The sequence below is a fragment of the Podarcis erhardii genome (genome assembly GCF_964252035.2).
Source record: "Podarcis erhardii genome assembly, chromosome: 7".
In the NCBI taxonomy this organism is placed as follows: domain Eukaryota; kingdom Metazoa; phylum Chordata; class Lepidosauria; order Squamata; family Lacertidae; genus Podarcis; species Podarcis erhardii.
In genome coordinates this window covers 28088645-28108234 of record NC_138511.1, presented here as the reverse complement: position 1 = coordinate 28108234, position 19590 = coordinate 28088645, and the positions used below count along the sequence as shown (strand labels likewise).

General features: G+C 47.3%; 1 protein-coding gene across 4 annotated transcripts in view; it reads left to right on the top strand.

Moving 5' to 3' along the window:
• CAMTA1 (calmodulin binding transcription activator 1) overlaps window positions 1-19590 on the top strand; it is a 690484-nt gene that overhangs the window by 179363 nt on the left and 491531 nt on the right. For all 4 annotated transcript variants that reach the window (XM_081870725.1, XM_081870727.1, XM_081870724.1 and 1 more), the window contains exon 3: window positions 15331-15398. In XM_081870725.1, coding sequence (XP_081726851.1) covers window positions 15331-15398 — 68 coding nt within the window. The remainder of the gene's footprint in view (window positions 1-15330; window positions 15399-19590) is intronic.

Genomic DNA, 19590 nt, shown 5'->3' with positions numbered 1-19590 from the left:
CTGTGTTTGTGGATAAGGACCTGGATGTTGTGCTGCAGTCCGAAAGGAAAAAGAAATTTGAAGGGATCCCCCAGAAGGTGGTAGACTCTCCTTGGAAGCTTTTTAATGGAGGTTGGATGGCCATCTGTCAGGGATTCTTCATTGGTGATTCCTGCATTGCAGGGGGTTGGACTAGATGACCCCTGCAATCCCTTCCGACTCTGCAATTCTGTGATTCTCTGAACAAGAGAGGTGGTAGTGGCATCCTTCTGGAACTCAGGGCAGGGTATTCTGTAGTGGTTAGAGACCCAAGGGGGGGGGGAGAGAGGAATCCTGCAATACTGATTTCTGAGGCGGCACTAAGACTTCTTTTTTGCCCTCTGTTTCTTATTTTCTTTCATTCTTCCTTTCATGCCTCAGTTTCAGTGCAATCTTCACAGAGAGAGAGAGAGAGGGGAAGGAAGGAAGGGGGGTGTATAGCCACATTGTGCAGGAATTAGATCCGACTCTGGTGACCTTGGTACTGACATCCTGGCTTTTGTTTGCAAAATTGGGCAGAATGCAAGTGACAAATGGGGAGATAGGAGACAAATGCAAACAATGAGCCTCTCCTGGAAGGGACAATGGATGGGGCTTAATTGATTTTCCTTTTCTTCTTTTCCTTTTTTCTGCGAAGACATTGATTTGACCCTGTAAGACACACAGAGAGCCGATCATTAGGGAGCTTAATGCACATCGAAATGTGGTTTATTATCGCAAAAACCCTGACTGCACACGTGGCAGCTTTGTCTTTTAATTATTATTTTAATGACATCTTTGTTATCTCCAGGCCTGCAAAATCTTTCTCTTTCTCCTTCCCCTCCTCCTCTGCTCACTCAGTCCTCTCTCCCTTGCCCTCCCCACCCCCTCTATAAGCACCATAAGCGATGGGACACTTCTGGAGACTGGGGAAGTTGAGGGTGGCGCAGCTAAATGAAAAGGGCTGCCGCTGCAGCTCTAAAGCCGGCGGGAAATTTCATTTCATTTTGCTGTTTCTACCCTGTGCAGTTTGTGAAAAGGAAAACGCCCTCAGAGGTGCACAATGATTTTTTTTTTTAAAGCACAAAATCCCCAAAGATAACAATTGACAAAGCATGCAAACATCCAATTGATTTATAGTTGCCAAACACATATAATAAAGAGGATGGGTTGGGTTTTGCACAGAAAACCCAGATAACTTAGGGAAGGGCCGTAGCGCAATTGCAGAGTATCTGCTTTGAGTGTAAAAAGTCCCAGGTTCAATCCTAGAAGGTGTTTTCGGGCAGGGCTGCAAAAGACTTCCTGCCTGAAATCTTGGAGAGACTGTCAGTGTAGACAATAGAAAGCTAGATGGCTCTGTATAAGGCAGCTTCCTACGTTCCTATAATCTTCGCTTTCTACAAGTTTCTAGTCCTTATGGAAATAAATATCTTCATGAATGTTTAGGGGCACACTTATTTTATATGTTGCATTCATGTCCCACCTTTCCTCCAGGAAGCTCAAGGAGGCCTACATACTTCTACCTATTTTATCTTCACAACAATCCTGTGAGGGAGGTTAGCCGGAGAATGAGTGATTACCCCAAGGTCACCCAGTGAGCTTCATGGATGAGGGGGGGATTTGAACCCTGGTCTCCCAGGTTCTAGTCCAGCACTCTAACCACTACACCACACTGGCTACCAGAAGGGGGACAGCAGGCTGAGTCTTTGCGGTAGACAGCGGCTGTGAAGGTCTGGAGTGTGGCAACATGAGAACGGGTCTTTTCTGTGGTAGCTTCCTGCTTCTGGAATGCTCTCCCCAGGAAGGCTTACTTGACACCATCATTACATAGCTTTAAGTGACAGGCAAAGCCATTTCTTTCCCTTAGGCCTAATTGGATTTTAATTATCTGTGTTCTCCATGAGTGGGTGGGATGTTCCAATACCTGCTTTTTCTTTTTTGAAAAGGTCTGTGTTTTAGATTTTCCTTTGTTTTCTTTGATGCTGGTTTATTTTAGGTCACTTTGAGTTACCTGGGTTAAAAAGCAACTTATTGATGATGATGATTGTAATAATGCAATGTTGTTGTTGTTTAGTCGTTTAGTCGTGTCCGACTCTTTGTGACCCCATGGACCAGAGCATGCCAGGCACTTCTGTCTTCCACTGCCTCCCGCAGTTTGGTCAAACTCATGCTGGTAGCTTCAAGAACATTATCCAACCATCTCGTCCTCTGTTGTGCCCTTCTCCTTGTGCCCTCCATCTTTCCCAGCATCAGGGTCTTTTCCAGGGAGTCTTCTCTTCTCATGAGGTGGCCAAAGTATTGGAGCCTCAGCTTCAGGATCTGTCCTTCCAGTGAGCACCCAGGGCTGATTTCCTTCAGAATTGATAGGTTTGATCTTCTTGCAGTCCATGGGACTCTCAAGAGTCTCCTCCAGAACCAGAATTCAAAAGTTATCAATTCTTTGGCAATCAGCCTTCTTTATGGTCCAGCTCTCACTTCCATACATCACTACTGGGAAAAGCATAGCTTTTACTATACGGACCTTTGTTGGCAAGGTGATGTCTCTACTTTTTAAGATGCTGTCTAGGTTTGTCATTGCTTTTCTCCCAAGAAGCAGGCATCTTTTAATTTCGTGGCTGCTTTCACCATCTGCAGTGATCATTGAGCCCAAGAAAGTAAAACCTCTCACTGCCTCCATTTCTTCCCCTTCTATTTGCCTGGAGGTGATGGGACCAGTGGCCATGATCTTCGTTTTTTTTGATGTTGAGCTAGCATCAAGCAATTGTGATCCCACACTTTCCAGTGCATTTATGCATTAGAGGCGTACCATGGTTTTCGAACAGCTTACCGTAGTTCTCGAACGTTTTGGCTCCCGAATGCCGCAAACCCGGAAGTGACTGTTCCGGTTTGTGAACTATTTTTGGAAGCCGAACGTCTGCAGCTTCTGGTTGGCTTCCGGTTGGCTGCAGGAGCCGCGCTTTGGTTTCCAAACATTTTGGAAGTCGAATGGACTTCCGGAACGGATTCCATTCAACTTCCAAGGTACAACTGTACTTTCCTTACCACAAAATGTTGTGCGTGAGTGTGTGAGAGAGAGGGGTGGGGTTTGATTTCACAAGACTTCCAAATCTACTTTAATTGTGCAACATGAGTTTGCTGTTATATGACTGACACCCCCTGTCTTCAAAACAGTGGCAGCCTGGAAGCCACCATTGAATGCACCATTAAAGCCTCCAGGAATGCAGACAGCCAGAGATTTGGTTTGTCAAGTGAAAGAGAGGACATTCACAACCCTTCTCAAGATGCCAGTGCTAAGACAGCCCCTGTAAAACACACAACACAAAAGGAAAAGGGATATGGATGGAGGAGGGGGGAGGAAAGAAAAGAAAACTTATGCACTATTTCTTTGTTGGACCTTGTTCTGCATTAGAAGGCTGGAGAGCAAACTGCTTCCCACATGGGGCTCTTGCCATTGGTGTCAATCCTCCTGCAGTGTCTGTCACGAGGGCAAATGGAGGGTTCACCATAGACCTTGCGCAGCAGACCTTTCCCATGGGAAACTTTGCTGGCCACTTTTTATTTTCTGCTTAGAACACTTAGTAGGTTCCTTGCAGCTGATGGCATCTTGCACCCAGCATTGGCCATCACAATGGCCTTGTTGACTCATGCAGGAAGTGGGAAGGATGTGGTCCTATTGGACAACTACTCAATAAAGACTGCTGCTTTAGTCCCCAAACACAGAAGCATAGAGTTGGAAGGGACCCTGGGGATCATCTAGTCCAACTCCCTGCAATGCAGGAATAGGCAGCTGTCCCATACGGGGATCGAACCTGCAACCTCGGCGTTATCAGCACCACGCTCTAGCCAACTGAGCTATCCAGGCTATGTGGCTCATGCCAAAAAAGATTACACCTTTTTTGTTTTTAAAAAAGAAAGATGTTCACTAGGGGTAGGGACCCTTAGTACATTTGGAGAGGAATCTGTTTATAGCCACTGAAATCCCAAGTGGGATTAGGCTGTAAATGTATACAGCGTGTTGAATGTGCTTGATCGAGGGGCCTCTTGTCTCGATTTCTTGGTTTTGAATCATAAAAAGCCACCCTGATTAAACAAATAAGGTAGAAAAACCATATCCGAGTTAATGACTTCCAAGGCTGACCATCAATTGGCCAAGCGTTAATCAAAAGGCCCCCATAAAGCCAGGCTTCAGAGGGGCTTTCACAGCCATTAATCTCTCTAAGCAGTTCATTTCTCTCCCCCCGCCCCGTTCCCCCTGCCATCCCCCCTCCCTTGGTGTGTGCTTTTTTCTAATGTGGCAAAAAAGAACATAAATTTCTCTCTCATAACATTGATATCCCTTTATGGTAACCTCTCCAAGAGCGGGATCCCTTTATACGAGTTTGATAGAATATATAAATTGCATCGGAAGCAGCTCTGTAGGATTTCTGTGATTGACTACGGCACCAGGAGCGGACGCAGCGGTCCCAGCGCCGTAATAAGGCCATTACGCATTGCTCGGTTTTTATATTCTCCAGCAGAGCTTTGCTTCGCAAGGGAGGACGTGGTGGGGGGGAGGGAGAGGGAATCACACACTTTTTTTGCAAGCTGAGCTGTGCAGGGGACGGTTGCCGGAAGCTGATCGCGGCCCTATAAGCCGCTTGTGAACTGTAACTCCTCTAACGCCTGTGCATGGAGTAGGATCGCACCTGGGTAGGCTCTGTTCACACCTTTGTATCAGTGCATGGGACGTGGGTGGCGCTGTGGGTTAAACCACAGAGCCTAGGACTTGCGGATCAGAAGATCGGCGGTTTGAATCCCCGTGAGTGAGCTCCCATTGCTCGGTCCCTGCTCCTGCCCACCTAGCAGTTCGAAAGCACGTCAAAGTGCAAGTAGATAAATAGGTACCACTCTGGTGGGAAGGTTTCCGTGCACTGCTCTGGTTCGCCAGAAGCGGCTTAGTCCTGCTGGCCACATGACCTGGAAGCTGTACGCCGGCTCCCTCGGCCACTAAAGCGAGATGAGCGCCGCAACCCCAGAGTCGGTCACGACTGGACCTAATGGTCAGGGGTCCCCTTTACCTTTACCTATCAGTGCATGAGGGCTGCCCCATCACTCTTTGCCTTAGGAGGACCCCAGCTGCTGGATCAGACCAAAGGCCCATCCAGTCCACCAGCCCCAAATAGCCTCGGTCAAGTATATCTGAAGGAGCGTCTCCACCCCCATTGTTCTACCCGGACACTGAGGTCCAGCGCCGAAGGCCTTCTGGCGGTTCCCTCACTGTGAGCAGCCAAGATACAGGGAACCAGGCAGAGGGCCTTCTCAGTAGTGGGACCCACCCTGTGGAACACCCTCGCACCAGATGTCAAAGAGAACAACAACTACCAAACTATTAGAAGACATCTGAAGACAGCCCTGTTTAGGGAAGCTTTTAATGTTTGATGCATTACTGTATTTTAATATTTGGTTGGAAGCCACCAAGAGTGGCTGGGGAGGCCCAGCCAGATGGGTGGGGTATAAATAAATTATTATTATTATTATTATTATTATTATTATTATTATTATTATTTTGCTTCTCCTGATGGGCCAGCAGAGCCTGAGGGCAACAGCCGTCTCCTGCTTGTTTGCCCTTGAATTGAACATCTGATACCCAGAGGTAGACTGCCCCTGAAAGTGGAGGCTCTGTATAGCCCTCCTAGATTACAGTGCTGACCTGACTCTTTCTTCCCTCCCTTTAAAGCCCGTGTACATCACCATGTCCTACGTACAGGAAATTCCATCAGATGCTCTAATTAGGTGTGTGCGGACTTGTCTTATGGCTTATATGTCAGACCTTGCCGATGAGCCTCTCCAATTGGCTCGGAATCGCCACCTCCATCAGCAATTCTTCAAGCAGCGTCTATCACCGCTGTGAAACTTTTTAATTTAACCTTTCACATAAAAGTCTAATGAGAAGCCAGGAGTGTTTTTCATTTTCTTTCATAGAGGAGTGGGGAAACAGGCCTGACTTGGGTCATTCCTGCTCTTTACCTCTAGATTAGATTACTCTGATGCACTTTGTGGGGGGCTGCCCTTGAAGACTGCCCTGGTCCAGAAGGTGGCTGCAAAGGCTCTGAGAGGGTTGTCCCTCCAGGCCACAACTCCAGCATTCCCTGTCAGAATGGAGATATCCAGGGAAGTCTTCCCAGTTTCTTCACTGCCTGCTCTCGGGGCGGCAAAGACCATTTTATTCAAGTGGGAGCATTTTAGAGAACATATGTTCTCTGCTGCCGTTTTAAATTGCTGTGAATTGGTATTATTCAATGCCGAAATCTATCTTGTCATTTCTGCATCTTGACATTTCTGTAAGCCGCCTTGCAATATTTTGTTAAAAGGCTGGGGTGTAATAAAGCACAATTATGTTGTTTCCAGGTTTTATCGAGTACCAAATAATTAAGTCATATTGGAAGAGGAAACTTGTGCTGTCATAGTGTGCTGTTTTTAGTCGTATTATTGTGTAATTTGAACTGCTAGGTCAATAATCTTCTAGAGGACCATCTCCTTTAAGAAAATATGTGCTTAGCCTTAATGAACTTTGGCTCTTTAAATTCCGAGGCCCTCCAGACGTCCTTTTCAGGGTGATTTGTGCTCATGATGCCATCAGGGTGCTTATAGGCAATACACCGTTCAATACTGTTTGCGTCTGCAAAAATGTCAGGGTGGACACATGCCTTTTTTCCAGTCAGTGGGCTCTCTGTTATCCTGTAACTTTTCAAGTTTGAGTTTCTCCAGAATGGGTTTAGATACGACAGACGGTAGACCCATTTTGTTTCTACGTGGATGGCAATTAAAGAAAATAATCTGTGTTCATTTAGGCTAACTTTGCTGAATCTACATCTTAACAAATTTGAAGTGGGCTGTTGGAAAATCTCTCCAGGCCCCAGTAAGCTTTTAACTAGAGGGATTCTTCCCTCCCACCTAATACACAGTATTTTCTTAAACCATATGGTGAGTTCCACCTGGAATGCGTTTCCCAAAAACTACAGAGGAAAAGCATAAGTAAGATTTTAATGTAAATCAATGTCATTTCCCCAAGAACCCTGAAGTAAACAAGTGTGAAATAATGTCCACTCTGGAGCAGATAAACCTGCTTATTACTATTTTGAAATCCTTTTTTGAGGTGATTTCTTGATTAGGTCAACCAAAATGTCACAAAACAGCGTGGGAACTTTAGAGCCACCTGGAATTCTTCATCAGGCTAGGTGGTCAATAAAGTGGGAGGCCTGGGAGCAGCAGTGGAACAAGCCAATTGGGTGTCTGGGGTGGTGGGTGTGCCTTGGGCCCAGGGGCGAGGCCAGCTGCCCGTGGGGGCGGGGCCAACCGGGGCAGGACGCTCCATGGGGCCTCTGAGGACTCAGCCACCCTACAGCTGAGGGGGAGGCAGCAGGAGGACCGTTTAGGGCAGTGTGGAGCCTGCAGGTGCCCAAGCCACTGCGTCCCTCCCAGGAGAGATGTGTGGCTCGGGCGCACTGCAGGCCCCGGGGTGAGCGCTGCCCAGCATTTAGTCACCCCACTCTGTGGTGACACCCGGGGCGGCCCGACCCCACTGCAACCCCTTACTCCGCTCCTGCCTGGGAGTGGCAGAACAAACCATAGGCTCCTGGTCAAGCCCTACATCTGCCCCTTGTGAACATTTTCAGGGAGAATGTAAAAGGAAGGGATGGGGCTCAGTCTCAGGAGCCTTGCAGGGTCCAGCTTTCTCCAAGGCCTGACGGACAGGAGAAATAACAACGACCTGATTCCTCCATCTCTGGAAATACAAATTCTAATGAGCCAACACAGTTACCTTTTTGTTTTATTTTAAAGGCAACCATACGTTGAAATGTGTTTAGCAATTTATTTTTATTTTTAGCTCACCTTTTCTCCCCAAGGAGCTCCTGGTGGTGTACATGGTTCTCCCTCCCTCTCCTCATTTAATCCCCACAACGACCTTGTGAGGTAGGTTAGGCCGAGAGTGAGTGACAGGCCCAAGGTTGCTGCAGTGAGCTTCATGACTGAGTGGCGATTTGAACCCTGGTCTCTCCCAGGTCCTAGTCCAATGCTCCAACCACCACACCACACTGGCTTTGGGGTATTGTTTATCTACCTCGTGGTGCTTTTGAACATATTCTTGTCCTCTAGGCAATGTTTTATGGTGTCAAACGTCAATGCCAGGTGTCAAACGTAAGTTAATTATTATTATTGGGGGTGGGGGAAATGGCAGGGTCTTTTTTTAATGGTCCTAACTTTCCCATTATGTCTCAATGTCAAGACATCAGTAACTATTTCTGTCATTTGTGACTATTGAGGCTAATCAGAAAGCAAGGCCCCTCTTTGCCATTCACCATCCACTTACCTCCCAGGTGAGCTTGCTGAAGAATGGGTGGAATGATATCTTTAACCGTTGTTTTAATCGATGGCGCTAAATCATTCCTGCCATGTTGGAAGAGGGAAATGGCTTTGCCACTGTCTGGTATTTTTAAGTTGTATTGTTATTGATTGCATAACTGTGGAGCTGCTAGGTCAGTGAGCCTTTAAGAGGATTATCTCTTTTAAGAAAAAGTGACGTCGTGATGCCTTAAGGCTTTACGGAACTTAGGAGGCGCTGAAATAAATGTGCTGATGAATTGGCGGGATGACTTGGAAAAGCAAAGTGAAACGGGGGGGGGGGGTGAACCATTTCACGAAACCCTCCTTGAATTTCCTATTTCCTGTGTCACTTCTGCAAATGTTTAGGTCTGAATTTTGGGGTTTCCTGCCAGAGCCCAACTCCAGGATTAATTTAAGATGACTTGGTTTTGGTTCATCTGCCTTGGGACCCCTCTGGGCCAGTTTTTTGTTGTGGGCGTCTCCTGCAACATGTTTTTTTTTTAATTCTGCCTTATTTGCTGTGCTGACACGCTTTCCAAATTACTACCACATTACTGCTGTCTGGAGAGGCTGTAGAACAACAAAATCGGGACAAAACAAGCTGGAACATCTTTAGCATCAAAAATTATGGGATTTCACCAGGAGGTTATGGGCAGACACTCCAAGTGTCCCTATTTTCCAGGGACAGTCCTGGATTTACAGAAGCTATCCCAGTTTCTGATTTGATCCCAGAATGTCCCACTTTTCCTTATTTTCATCGGAGGTATGGAGTTGTGCGGCCCTGAGCCAAGGAGACAAGTAACTATACAACCTTTAGGAGACATCTGAAGGCAGCCCTGTATAGGGAAGTTCTTTAATGTTTACTGCTTTATTATTATTATTTTAAATGTTGGAAGCCACCCAGATTGGCTGGGGAAACCCAGTCAGATGTGCAGAGTATAAAGAATAAAATTGTTGTTGTTGAATTCCTATTTTCATTGGAGAAATGTCGGAGGATATTGAGGAATGCGCACTGATTGGCAGTGCAGCAGTGTGACCATCTCAAAAGCATTTGCAGACACAAGCAGTGTTGAGAGTGGGGTCGCGTGTGACTGCCCTGATAGCATCATGAGCAGAAAACCTTGTGGATGTGCAGTAAAGAGGCCATCTGGAGGTCCCCTTCAGCATCCGGTGACACAATCCCCTGGGAAACTGGCAGAACTCAAGACATAGTTTCTGCTGCTGCTGGAGGTAGGGTTAAGGCTGCACCCTTTGGGTACGTGATTCTTGTATTTTTCTCAATAGACATTTGCAGAATGGGGGGACTTCTCTGCTGGGTAACCATGTTGCTCAGAAGCCGTTCATTACGGCATCCACACAGCCCTAATAAAGCACACAACACAGAGATCTGGCACCACGGGAATGCCCAGAGGATGTGAAGTATGAGCCTTAACACTAACACTATTGGAAACAAGATATTTTTTGTGTCTCATTTGGGAATACTCTAATTGTATTTTGTGGCTCCGGCAGATGCCTGGGCCAGCTGGTTGGAGAAAAAAGCGTAGGGTTCTCTATCTGGAGTTGGTACCACATAGGAAGCCTTTTGGATTTTTGTTTGAGAAAGACCGCTGCTTTTGAAACAAACCTGTTCTCATGTTTCTGTTAGGCAGGTCCGGGATAGTTGCAAGGGAAGGGAGGGATGCTGTTTCTATATCCAGGTCAGACTCTCTCCGGAACCTGCACTGGGATGTGATAAGAAGAGCTGTGGATCTTAAAAGGCAAGGTTCTCGCGGCACAAACTGTTCCTGGGTTGAAGCTGTTATTGGTGTCAGGCAGGTTTGGCCTGTGTGTGTCCCAGCTCCCTCATTCAGTTATTCCATGGCTGAATGTGATAGACTGTGTTAGGGCATAGCAGTGCTTGTATTCAGGGCCCGGTTGGCTGAGGTGGAGAGCAGGGAGCCTCCAGACCAAGAACAGACCCTACAAGTGTCACTATTTTCCAAGGATGTCCTTGATTTAGAGCAGCCGTCCCGCTTTCTGATTTGATCCCGGAATATCTCACTTTTCCTTAGGATGCCTCTATTTTCACTGGAGAAATGTTGGAGAGTATGGAGTTAACTGACCCCTGAGCCGTCTGAAGGCAATCCTGTATAGGGCAGGGGTTTTTTTATTAAAAAAGTTTAATGTTTTATTATGTTTTTGTATATGTTGGAAGCTGCGCAGAGTGGCTGGGGCAACCCAGTAAGATGTGTGGGGTATCAATAATAAAATTACCATTATGGAATGCGACGTCTCTATTTTCATCGGAGAAATGTTGGAGGGTATGCAAGAGCCCCCCAGGGAGAGCTCGGACTGGCTGGATGAAGAAGAGCAGTGGGTGCCTGCCTCCCAAAAGCCCCCCCCCCCGGGAGGGCTCCACAGCTACCTTAGAGCCTGGAGCCTGGTGGTGGGACACCGAGGAGCAGTCAGCAGAAGGGACGAGCTGGGAGCTCTTAGAAGCAGGAGATCTGAGCGATTGAGGGGTGTGTGCAGTGCTTTTTTCCTAAAAGAATGTTTAGGGGTACTCTCATTTTCTCACTCATATTGAAATACTGCCCCTCAATGAAGCCAAACTTAGATTCACAAAAGGTTCAGGGCTATGCGTACCCCTTTGTCCTCCCAGAAAAACAGACTCTGTGTGTGTGTGTGTGTGTGCGCGCGCGCGCATTTCACCAGGTGCTGAAATGACTTCAGACCAATCCAATCCAATCTATTGCAGCCTAAATGGATGGCCCTTCCAGAATTTGACACACACACACACACACACACAGAGAGAGAGAGAGAGAGAGAGAGAGAGAGAGAGAGAGAGAGAGAGAGAGAGGAATTTGTAAATCTCTTTGTGCTTTGCTGTTCAGAACTGAAATAGATGACCTTTCACACTCATGCAATACTGTACCATACAATACATGCAGGCCTGGGGAAATAAATAAACAGGGGAAATACAGTGGTACCTCGGGTTACATATGCTTCACGTTGCATACGCTTCAGGTTACAGACTCCGCTAACCCAGAAATATTACCTCAGGTTAAGAACTTTGTTTCAGGATGAGAACAGAAATCATGCTCCAGCGATGCGGCAGCAGCAGGAGGCCCCATTAGCTAAAGTGGTGCTTCAGGTTAGGAACAGTTTCAGGTTAAGAACGGACCTCCGGAACGAATTAGGTACTTAACCTGAGGTACCACTGTATTCTGATGAGGGGATGAGTTTTGTTCCACATGTCAAATTTATGAAGGAGAGGGAGAATACTGGGGGGGGGGGGGGGAATGGCAAGCCTTGTGGGGAGCTTCTCCACCCACCCACCCACCTCTCTCAAATATTATGCAAGATAACTATGTTCCGAACTGGAGCTTCTGAGCTATACTGACATGAAACCGCTTGTTTCCAGAGACTCAGACTCTGTTGCTAATGAGGGATGGGGCCTGGCATTCCCAGGCTGCAGCCCTGCGGATGGTCACCTTAACCTAGCCGAAGCTGCAGGGCAGGGGTGAAACTAGGCTTTATTTCACCCGGGTCAAAGACACCCCTTCCCTGCATTTGTGTGCTCACATGCACAGGCTGAGAACCCTCTGGAGGCTTCATCCGGGGCAAAAAACCTGGCTGCAAGGAAGTGGAAGGCACAACTTGAAAGCTTTACCCTGGTTGGCTCCTCCATGGGGGCAGGATGAAGAGAGGGAGCAAAGTGGAAAAAGAAAAGGAAAGAAGTGAGAATCAGGGAAAGAGAGAGAAAGAGTTCAGCAGCAGAGGAGGAACAGGGGAAATACAAAACAAATTGTGTCCTGTATTGAATCGATACAGGATATAGCATTTTATACTGAAATAAGGGACAATCCTGTATTACACAGGTCAGGGGGTGGCGCTGTGGTCTAAACCTCAGAGCCTAGGACTTGCCGATCAGAAGGTCGGCAGTTCAAATCCCCGTGACGGGGTGAGCTCCCGTTGTTCAGTCCCAAATCCTGCCAATTTAGCAGTTTGAAAGCACCTCAAAGTGCAAGTAGATAAATAGGTACCACTCAGGCGGGAAGGTAAACGGCATTTCCATGTGCTGTTCTGGTTCGCCAGAGGCGGCTTAGTCATGCTGGCCACATGACTGTACGCTGGCTCCCTTGGCCAATAAAGCGAGATGAGCGCTGCAACCCCAGAGTCAGTCACGACTGGACTTAACAGTCAGGGGTTCCTTTACCTTTAAGGGACAATCCTGTATTACACAGGACAGGAGGCTGGGCAACCTGTCTTGGGGCGCACCTCGTTGAACATGCTCCCTGTGCACATAAGGCAGGCCCTGACTGTGGTGCGCATAGCTGCCACCCCAATGCATCGCCGGCCCTACAGAAATATTTTAATAAAACAACATGACAGTGTTGGCAATCCTATCTGTATGTCATCCAAGTCAGCGAACAGATACCCAATTAGTTTCAGAAAGGGGGCCGTGGGTTGTTGATTCTCATTTTGGGTGTCCTGACTGGGATTGTTATCTGGGTGTGTGTGGGAGGGGGGAAGGGGAAGAGTCGCCTCTTGCCTTGCAAGGATGAAGGATTAAATCTCTTACAACACTTACCGGTGGCGATTTGTATTTTGTTCTCACGCCTGTTGACATGAAAATGTGTCTGTGGCTTCAGAGAAGCAGAGATGTCCATCAGCGTAATTGATGGATCACCGGCGTTTTAACCAAGCCGTTTAAATCTGCACATTATCCAAAAGTCTCAGTGCCTGCCCCCTTATTGAGATGTCGGAGGAAAGCTTAGTTCAGAGGCCCCTCTCACAGCTTCCCTTTGCGTTCCCGGTTACAGTAAGCCCCCAGGAACGGCAGCCACAAAGCACACTTATCGAGGGTGGCTTTCCGTTAGCTCTCCCAGCCCATTGATTAAAAATGGCACCGCTCACTCAGTCAACTGAAGTTTCAGTTGATTAAGCTGCTCGTTAGAGTTAGGAACCCTGCAAAGAAACAATTTGTCTTACTGTAACCTTTCCCCGTCCTTGCAGTATTTTGCTTCTTCTGGCTGTTAATTATTCTCTCTAAACAAAAAAGGCTTTTCATTTCTGAGCAGGACAAAGGAAGTGTACAGAGAAGGGGACTGCGCAGTTTAAATGTCAGCTGGGGCAGGTCTGGCTTGATTTATGTGGAGGGTGGGGGGCCAGGCAAGCAGAGGAAAGGCAGGGTCCCCATGGCATCTGGGGTGAGGAGCAAGCCAAATATAGTGGTACCTTGGGTTAAGAACTTAATTCGTTCTGGAGGTTCGTTCTTAACCTGAAACTGTTCTTAACCTGAAGACCACTTTAGCTAATGGGGCCTCCCGCTGCTGCTGCACCGCTGCACAATTTCTGTTCTCATCCTGAAGCAAAGTTCTTAACCCGAGGTACTATTTCTGGGTTAGCGGAGTCTGTAACCTGAAGTGTCTGTAACCTGAAGCATCTGTAACCCGAGGTACCACTGTACATGCGAATCAAAGGGATCAAAGGGGGTCGCATGATCTGCTTCAGAGGGGGCCCCTTGGATTCAATTCCAGAATTGGAGTGCCCGTTTCGCCACTGCTCTCTGTTCCTCCTGTCCTCTTCCCTTGACCAATGGTAGCCAAGGTGTTGCCCCCCAGACAGTGTCCAGCAACATTTTCGGGGCACCACATTGTCTTCCCCACTTGACATTATGGCAGCGCCTACCTGCAGGCTGCTCACCTGGCAGAAAGGGGAAAGACGCAGAGGAATGGAAGGAGCCTGTTCAGTCGTGACAAACCACACACCTGCAGTGCGCTCTGTTCAAAATTTGGAAATAGCAACTGAAATGACCGAGGTCTCGGTTCCACTTTGGAATGAAGATCAGATAATCCTGGGAGAAACCAATATGAGAGACCACAGCGCACACCCACCCACCCACCCTCCCACCCACCCACCCTTCTTAGCCTGCTCTTTAGGCGAAACAATCAAACAAACATACCAGGTTTCCCTAGAACAGTTGTCAAATGTCAGCGATCAGACCATCGCCATCATCAGGCTCACAATCTAAAAGACACGACACAAAAGGAAACGGGGTTGGGAAGCAGGAGGAAAGACTGCAGACTTGGGCGCCATTTCTTGGTTGACGGGATTATTTTATTTTCTCACAGAATTTTATTGGTCTGTGACTGTGATAAATAATTTTCCCCTCCCTGTCATGACCAGCTGGAGCAGGAAAGACTTCAAGGACAGGAGGAGCCAAAGGTTGTCTGTTCAGAAGTTATTTTGAATATGTATTTTGAATACTTTACAGCCTGATTGGCCCCCAGAGGAGCTCACAATGAAAGTGTGTTCAAGGGTGTAACAAGAAGGCTACATGGGGAAGGTTGAATGTGGCCAACCCTTCTGGTGTCTTGTTGTTGATGTCCCAGTCCCCAGCTCTGGGCTCTGCTCTCTGGGGAACTGGGTTCGCGTCTCCGCTCCTCCACATGCAGCTGCTGGGTGACCTTGGGCTAGTCACACTTCTCTGAAGTCACTCAGCCCCACTCACCTCACAGAGTGTTTGTTGTGGGGGAGGAAGGGAAAGGAGAAGGTTAGCCGCTTTGAGACTCCTGAAGGGGAGTGAAAGGCGGGATATCAAATCCAAACTCTTCTTCTTCTTCTTCTCTCTGGAGGGAGGGGGTAGTAGGGGCTGCAGAGGCATTGGACCGGATTGGGTGTGTGTGTGTGTGTGTGTGTGTGTGTGTGTGTGTGTGTGTGTGTGTGTGTAAGGCCTGGTGAATGATCAAGATGCAGAGTCATGATGCCCCAGTCTTTGGTGATGTCAAAGTCCCCAGACAGCTGATGATTTGCCGCGATCCCTGCTCTCATCAAGAGAAACGGTTTTTAGAGAAGTGAAAGCACTGATTTTTAATGGTTTTTCTTTTCATTTTCTCACCATTTGTGAGATGCTTGTGCGGTGCAATTAATAAGCTTCATTCACTCATTCATAATCTAACCCTCCCCTGTTTTTTCCTCTTTCAGGAAATTGCTGCATATCTAATAACATTTGAGAAACATGAAGAATGGCTAACAACCTCCCCTAAAACCAGGTAAGATTCCCCAAAAAGCCCTCCTTCTTGTGAAAATGCCCATTGATCTATTTTGCTCCTGATTTTACTTGACTGGCTAAATCAATTCATTGGTCACCCAGTGAAGGCAAAAGGCAGGGAGGGGCTCGATGGGGTGGGGGCCAGGCTGCAGAAGAACCAGCAGCCCACCAAGTCATGCTTGATAGCTTGTGACACCAAAGTCTCATTAATTGACTTAATGAGTATTTTATTGAATGAAATCAGACTGATTAAAACCAGGCCATCTGCAGTCTTGACAGGTGGGGAGGGGGGAGGCTGAAACCTGATGGCTTAACGTTTAATTGTTTCTGTTGAGAGGGATGGATTTCGAAGGCTTGGCTGAGCAAAGGGGTGTCGTCTGCTCAAGTCCGCGGCGTTCCCAATTGCTGCAAACCATTTTATACCAGACAGCAAAGGGAACCAGAACTGAAGGGAAAGTTGTACCGGTGAATCTGAGATTGTCTGTTGTCCTGTCGGATTAAGCTTGCTGCGATGAGACCCTACCACCACTAGCCGTAGCCCGCTTTCCCAGGAAAGGCCACAACTGGAAGACCCGTTGTATACACTTTAGGTTGTAATTGCTACAAGGTCTTCCAGCTTTTAGAATTGTAGTAATTTTGCTCAGCCTCAGCTACAACAAATGAGAACAGAAGGTGTGTTTTCGTGCTGCGCAAAAATTGTGGACATTTTCAGTAGGGTTGAGAAGTATGTTGGGTTAGTTTTTTTAAAAAAAAATCAGGTTGTTATTATTTTTCTTAACTCTATTCTCTGCAAAGCTTTGTATTTTGGGAAGGCTGTTTTGGGTCATTTTCTTCAAGTTGCAGATGTTACTGAATTCAGAATGACAGGGACAGGGGCTTATTGGAATTAAAGGTGACTTGAGAGCTCCTCTTGATAGCTCCACCACCTTCAGAAGTCCAGGCGTGGTGGTAGCTCAGGAGAGGATCTTCTCTGCAGCAGCCCCTAAGTTGTGGAACTCCCTCCCCCCAGAAGTGTGCCTGGCAATGTCGCTCAGTCCTTCCCATGTTATGCTGAAGAGGCATCCATTCACCCTGGCCTACGACACCTGAGATATGTATTTTAGGACCCATCCCATTCTTGTGATCATAATCTGTATTTTTTTAATTGTTGTAAGATGCCCTGGTGCTTTGTGGTAAAGGGCCATCCAGAGATTGAAATAATAAGAGATTAATGACACAATTTGGGAGGCGGGAGGTGGAACATCTCCCCTTCCATTTCTTTTCGTGCTGTAAGGAATTGCAATGCGATTAACATTTGCAAATAGCTGACATTTCAGCAATATTCAATGTGGAATGTGGAATTTAAGTTCCGTTTTGAATATGACGCTTTCATCTCAAAATGCGAATCCTTTCCCTAAGGTACATTCTGCTACGTTCAGGGGGTCTTACGGCCAGGTAAGCATGTAATAAGAGTGTCATTTTAGAGGGACATCTTGGAGTGTATGTCAGATTCAGAAGTTCTGCGACACTCCAGCTATCGCAAGGGGCCAAGCACAACTGCCTTCCAAACTCTTGAAGTGTTTTCAGGTATTGAAACTGGATATCTTCTGTCAAATAATCAGTGAATACGGTCAACGTGATTTGCTGCATATTAAAGTGTCAGAATTTGCAGTGGGGAGCATTGGATTTGCAGTGGGGAGCAAGGGATAGATTAATTTCAGCTGCAATGAGTTTAACCATAGGAGCTAACTCCTAGGAGCTGTAGGGCCTCCTGCCCCCACAATAAAATATTTGAGGGGGCCAGGCCCCCACAAGGTTGATAGGGATTCCCATTCAAATGCTGTGTGTGCACTGTGTCCTGTGACCAGTTATGTGGGGCAGGCCTTACCTTGGCCCCCACAACATTTTATACAAGTTGGTACCTCTGAGTTCAACATTTATTATTTGACACATTTTATAGCCAACTTTTCTTCCGTGATAGAACTCAAAGGAGCTGGCATGGGGCTCCCAGAAAGCTTCTCACGTAGCTGCTGACCAGGCCAATTTTTAAAGAAAAACAAAGAGAAAAAAATAGGGGTTACGGAGGGAGAACTTCCGCTCAAAGACACAATAATTGTGTTTGTGAAGCCTCCCATTCCAAGCCCAGTTCTGAAACATCAGAAATTTTGGAAGCATCAGAAATTGGGGAAGAGGAGTGGACTGTCCAGATTGGTGCCTTGCGCAAGGCTTGGTCTTGCTGTCCTGAGAATGCCCTCATTTGTTGGGTTTTTGTACAGAGCAAAATAGTATTCCCAAATTCAGGGATAGGTGCAGAAGATCCCAGCTTGTAGGCAAACTTGTGCTGGGGTCCTGCTTGCGGGTTTCCCATTTCGGCACCTGGTTGGCCACTATGAAAACAGGATGTTGGGGTCCCCTCCCAATTCTTTTTCTCTCTCCACTCCCGAACCCCATGACATGCAAAAGCGACGCAAGTCAAATTCCATTCTCTTTACTTGCCTGTTGCTTGGTTTGACATCTGATTCCTTGGCAATCAGTTAGTCAGGAGGACAAAATTTTAGCAAGACTCGAGAACTGCTGTGGGGAGTAACACATGGTTGTTGTTGTTGTTTAGTTGTTCAGTCGTGTCTGATTCTTTGTGACCCCATGGACCAGAGCACGCCAGGCACTCCTGTCTTCCACTGCCTCCCGCAGTTTGGTCAAACTCATGCTGGTAGCTTCGAGAACACTGTCCAACCATCTCGTCCTCTGTTTTCCTCTTCTCCTTGTGCCCTCCATCTGTCCCAACATCAGGGTCTTTTCCAGGGAGTCTTCTCTTCTCATGAGGTGGCCAAAGTATTGGAGCCTCAGCTTCACGATCTGTCCTTCCAGTGAGCACTCAGGGCTGATTTCCTTCAGAATTGATAGGTTAGATCTTCTTGCAGTCCATGGGACTCTCAAGAGTCTCCTCCAGCACCATAATTCAAAAGCATCAATTCTTCGGCGATCAGCCTTCTTTATGGTCCAGCTCTCACTTCCATGCATCACTACTGGGAAAACCATGGCTTTAACTATACGGACCTTTCTTGGCAAGGTGATGTCTCTGCTTTTTAAGATGCTGTCTAGGTTTGTCATCACTTTTCTCCCAAGAAGCAGGCGTTCCTAAGGTTGCGCTGATGCCAAAAATAAAAGGAGACCCTGGCACAGTTCCTTCCAGTAGGCAAAATGGTCTCATGAGCCATTTACTTAAAACAAGGGGGTTATAGCTTATATATAAGTTTATGTCCCATTGTGTTTGATAAGAAGGTTGGTGACAGGCTATGAAGTGGTGGCGGCCCCCTTTTAAAATCAGCAGGGATGTGCTGAGCTCACACTTGGGAACCATGGCAGACAGGGAGATGGGTTCTCCGGTCTTGCTACCTGGGAGACTTTAACTGGGGACTCTGTGTATATTCTGCAGGCAAACCAGATGCTCTCACACTAAACCACAGCCTCTCCCCCCTGGCTGCTTGGAATAACTCAATGGCCGCAGGTGCTCCCTGCCCTGGGACCTTGGCGTGGAGTGCAAGCAACGAAGGCAAATTGTAAATAAATAGATTTTCAGCATAGCCCTTAATTCTCCACTCTGCAGCCTTGAGTTGCTCCTTGCCAGAGCACCAGTATACAAGGGAGGAAGCTTTCCGTGCAAGTATTGGATGGCCTGGGCCAGGATCAGACCCCAAGGGCTTCGTGCATGGAGTCTGCCTTGCCGTTTTTCTTCCGACTGGTGAAGGATTTCCACCCTCTTTCTGTCTCCTCTCTCCCCTTCCCTTCCTTTCTGCTGAACAGCAGCCAAGGGTGGGAAACGCCGTTTCCTGACTTGAGAGTTATCGTGAAAGCGAAAGCAGATCATCCCGACCTGGTGCCCAGTCAACCTATTGAACGATCCAAAGCTCTCTTATGCAAAGTCGGGGGGTGGGGTGGAAATCAGCCGCAGTATTAAAATGTCTGATTATTGATGTATTTGCGGAAAGAGATACTCCCCCTCCTCCCCGCAGCACCCCATAAAACTTTGAGGGTTTGTTTAGTCTGCTGAAGGCAAGGCACAAAAATAGCAGGATTTCTATTAATATTACAATATCCTGCTCCTTTGCGATTATACTTGAAAGCCCTGCTGTCCCGGGAGAAGGAGAAAAAAAGACTGAATGTGTGCGTGCGTGCCTGTGTGTGTGTTGTTGTGCGCACAATTGCTGTTCAAG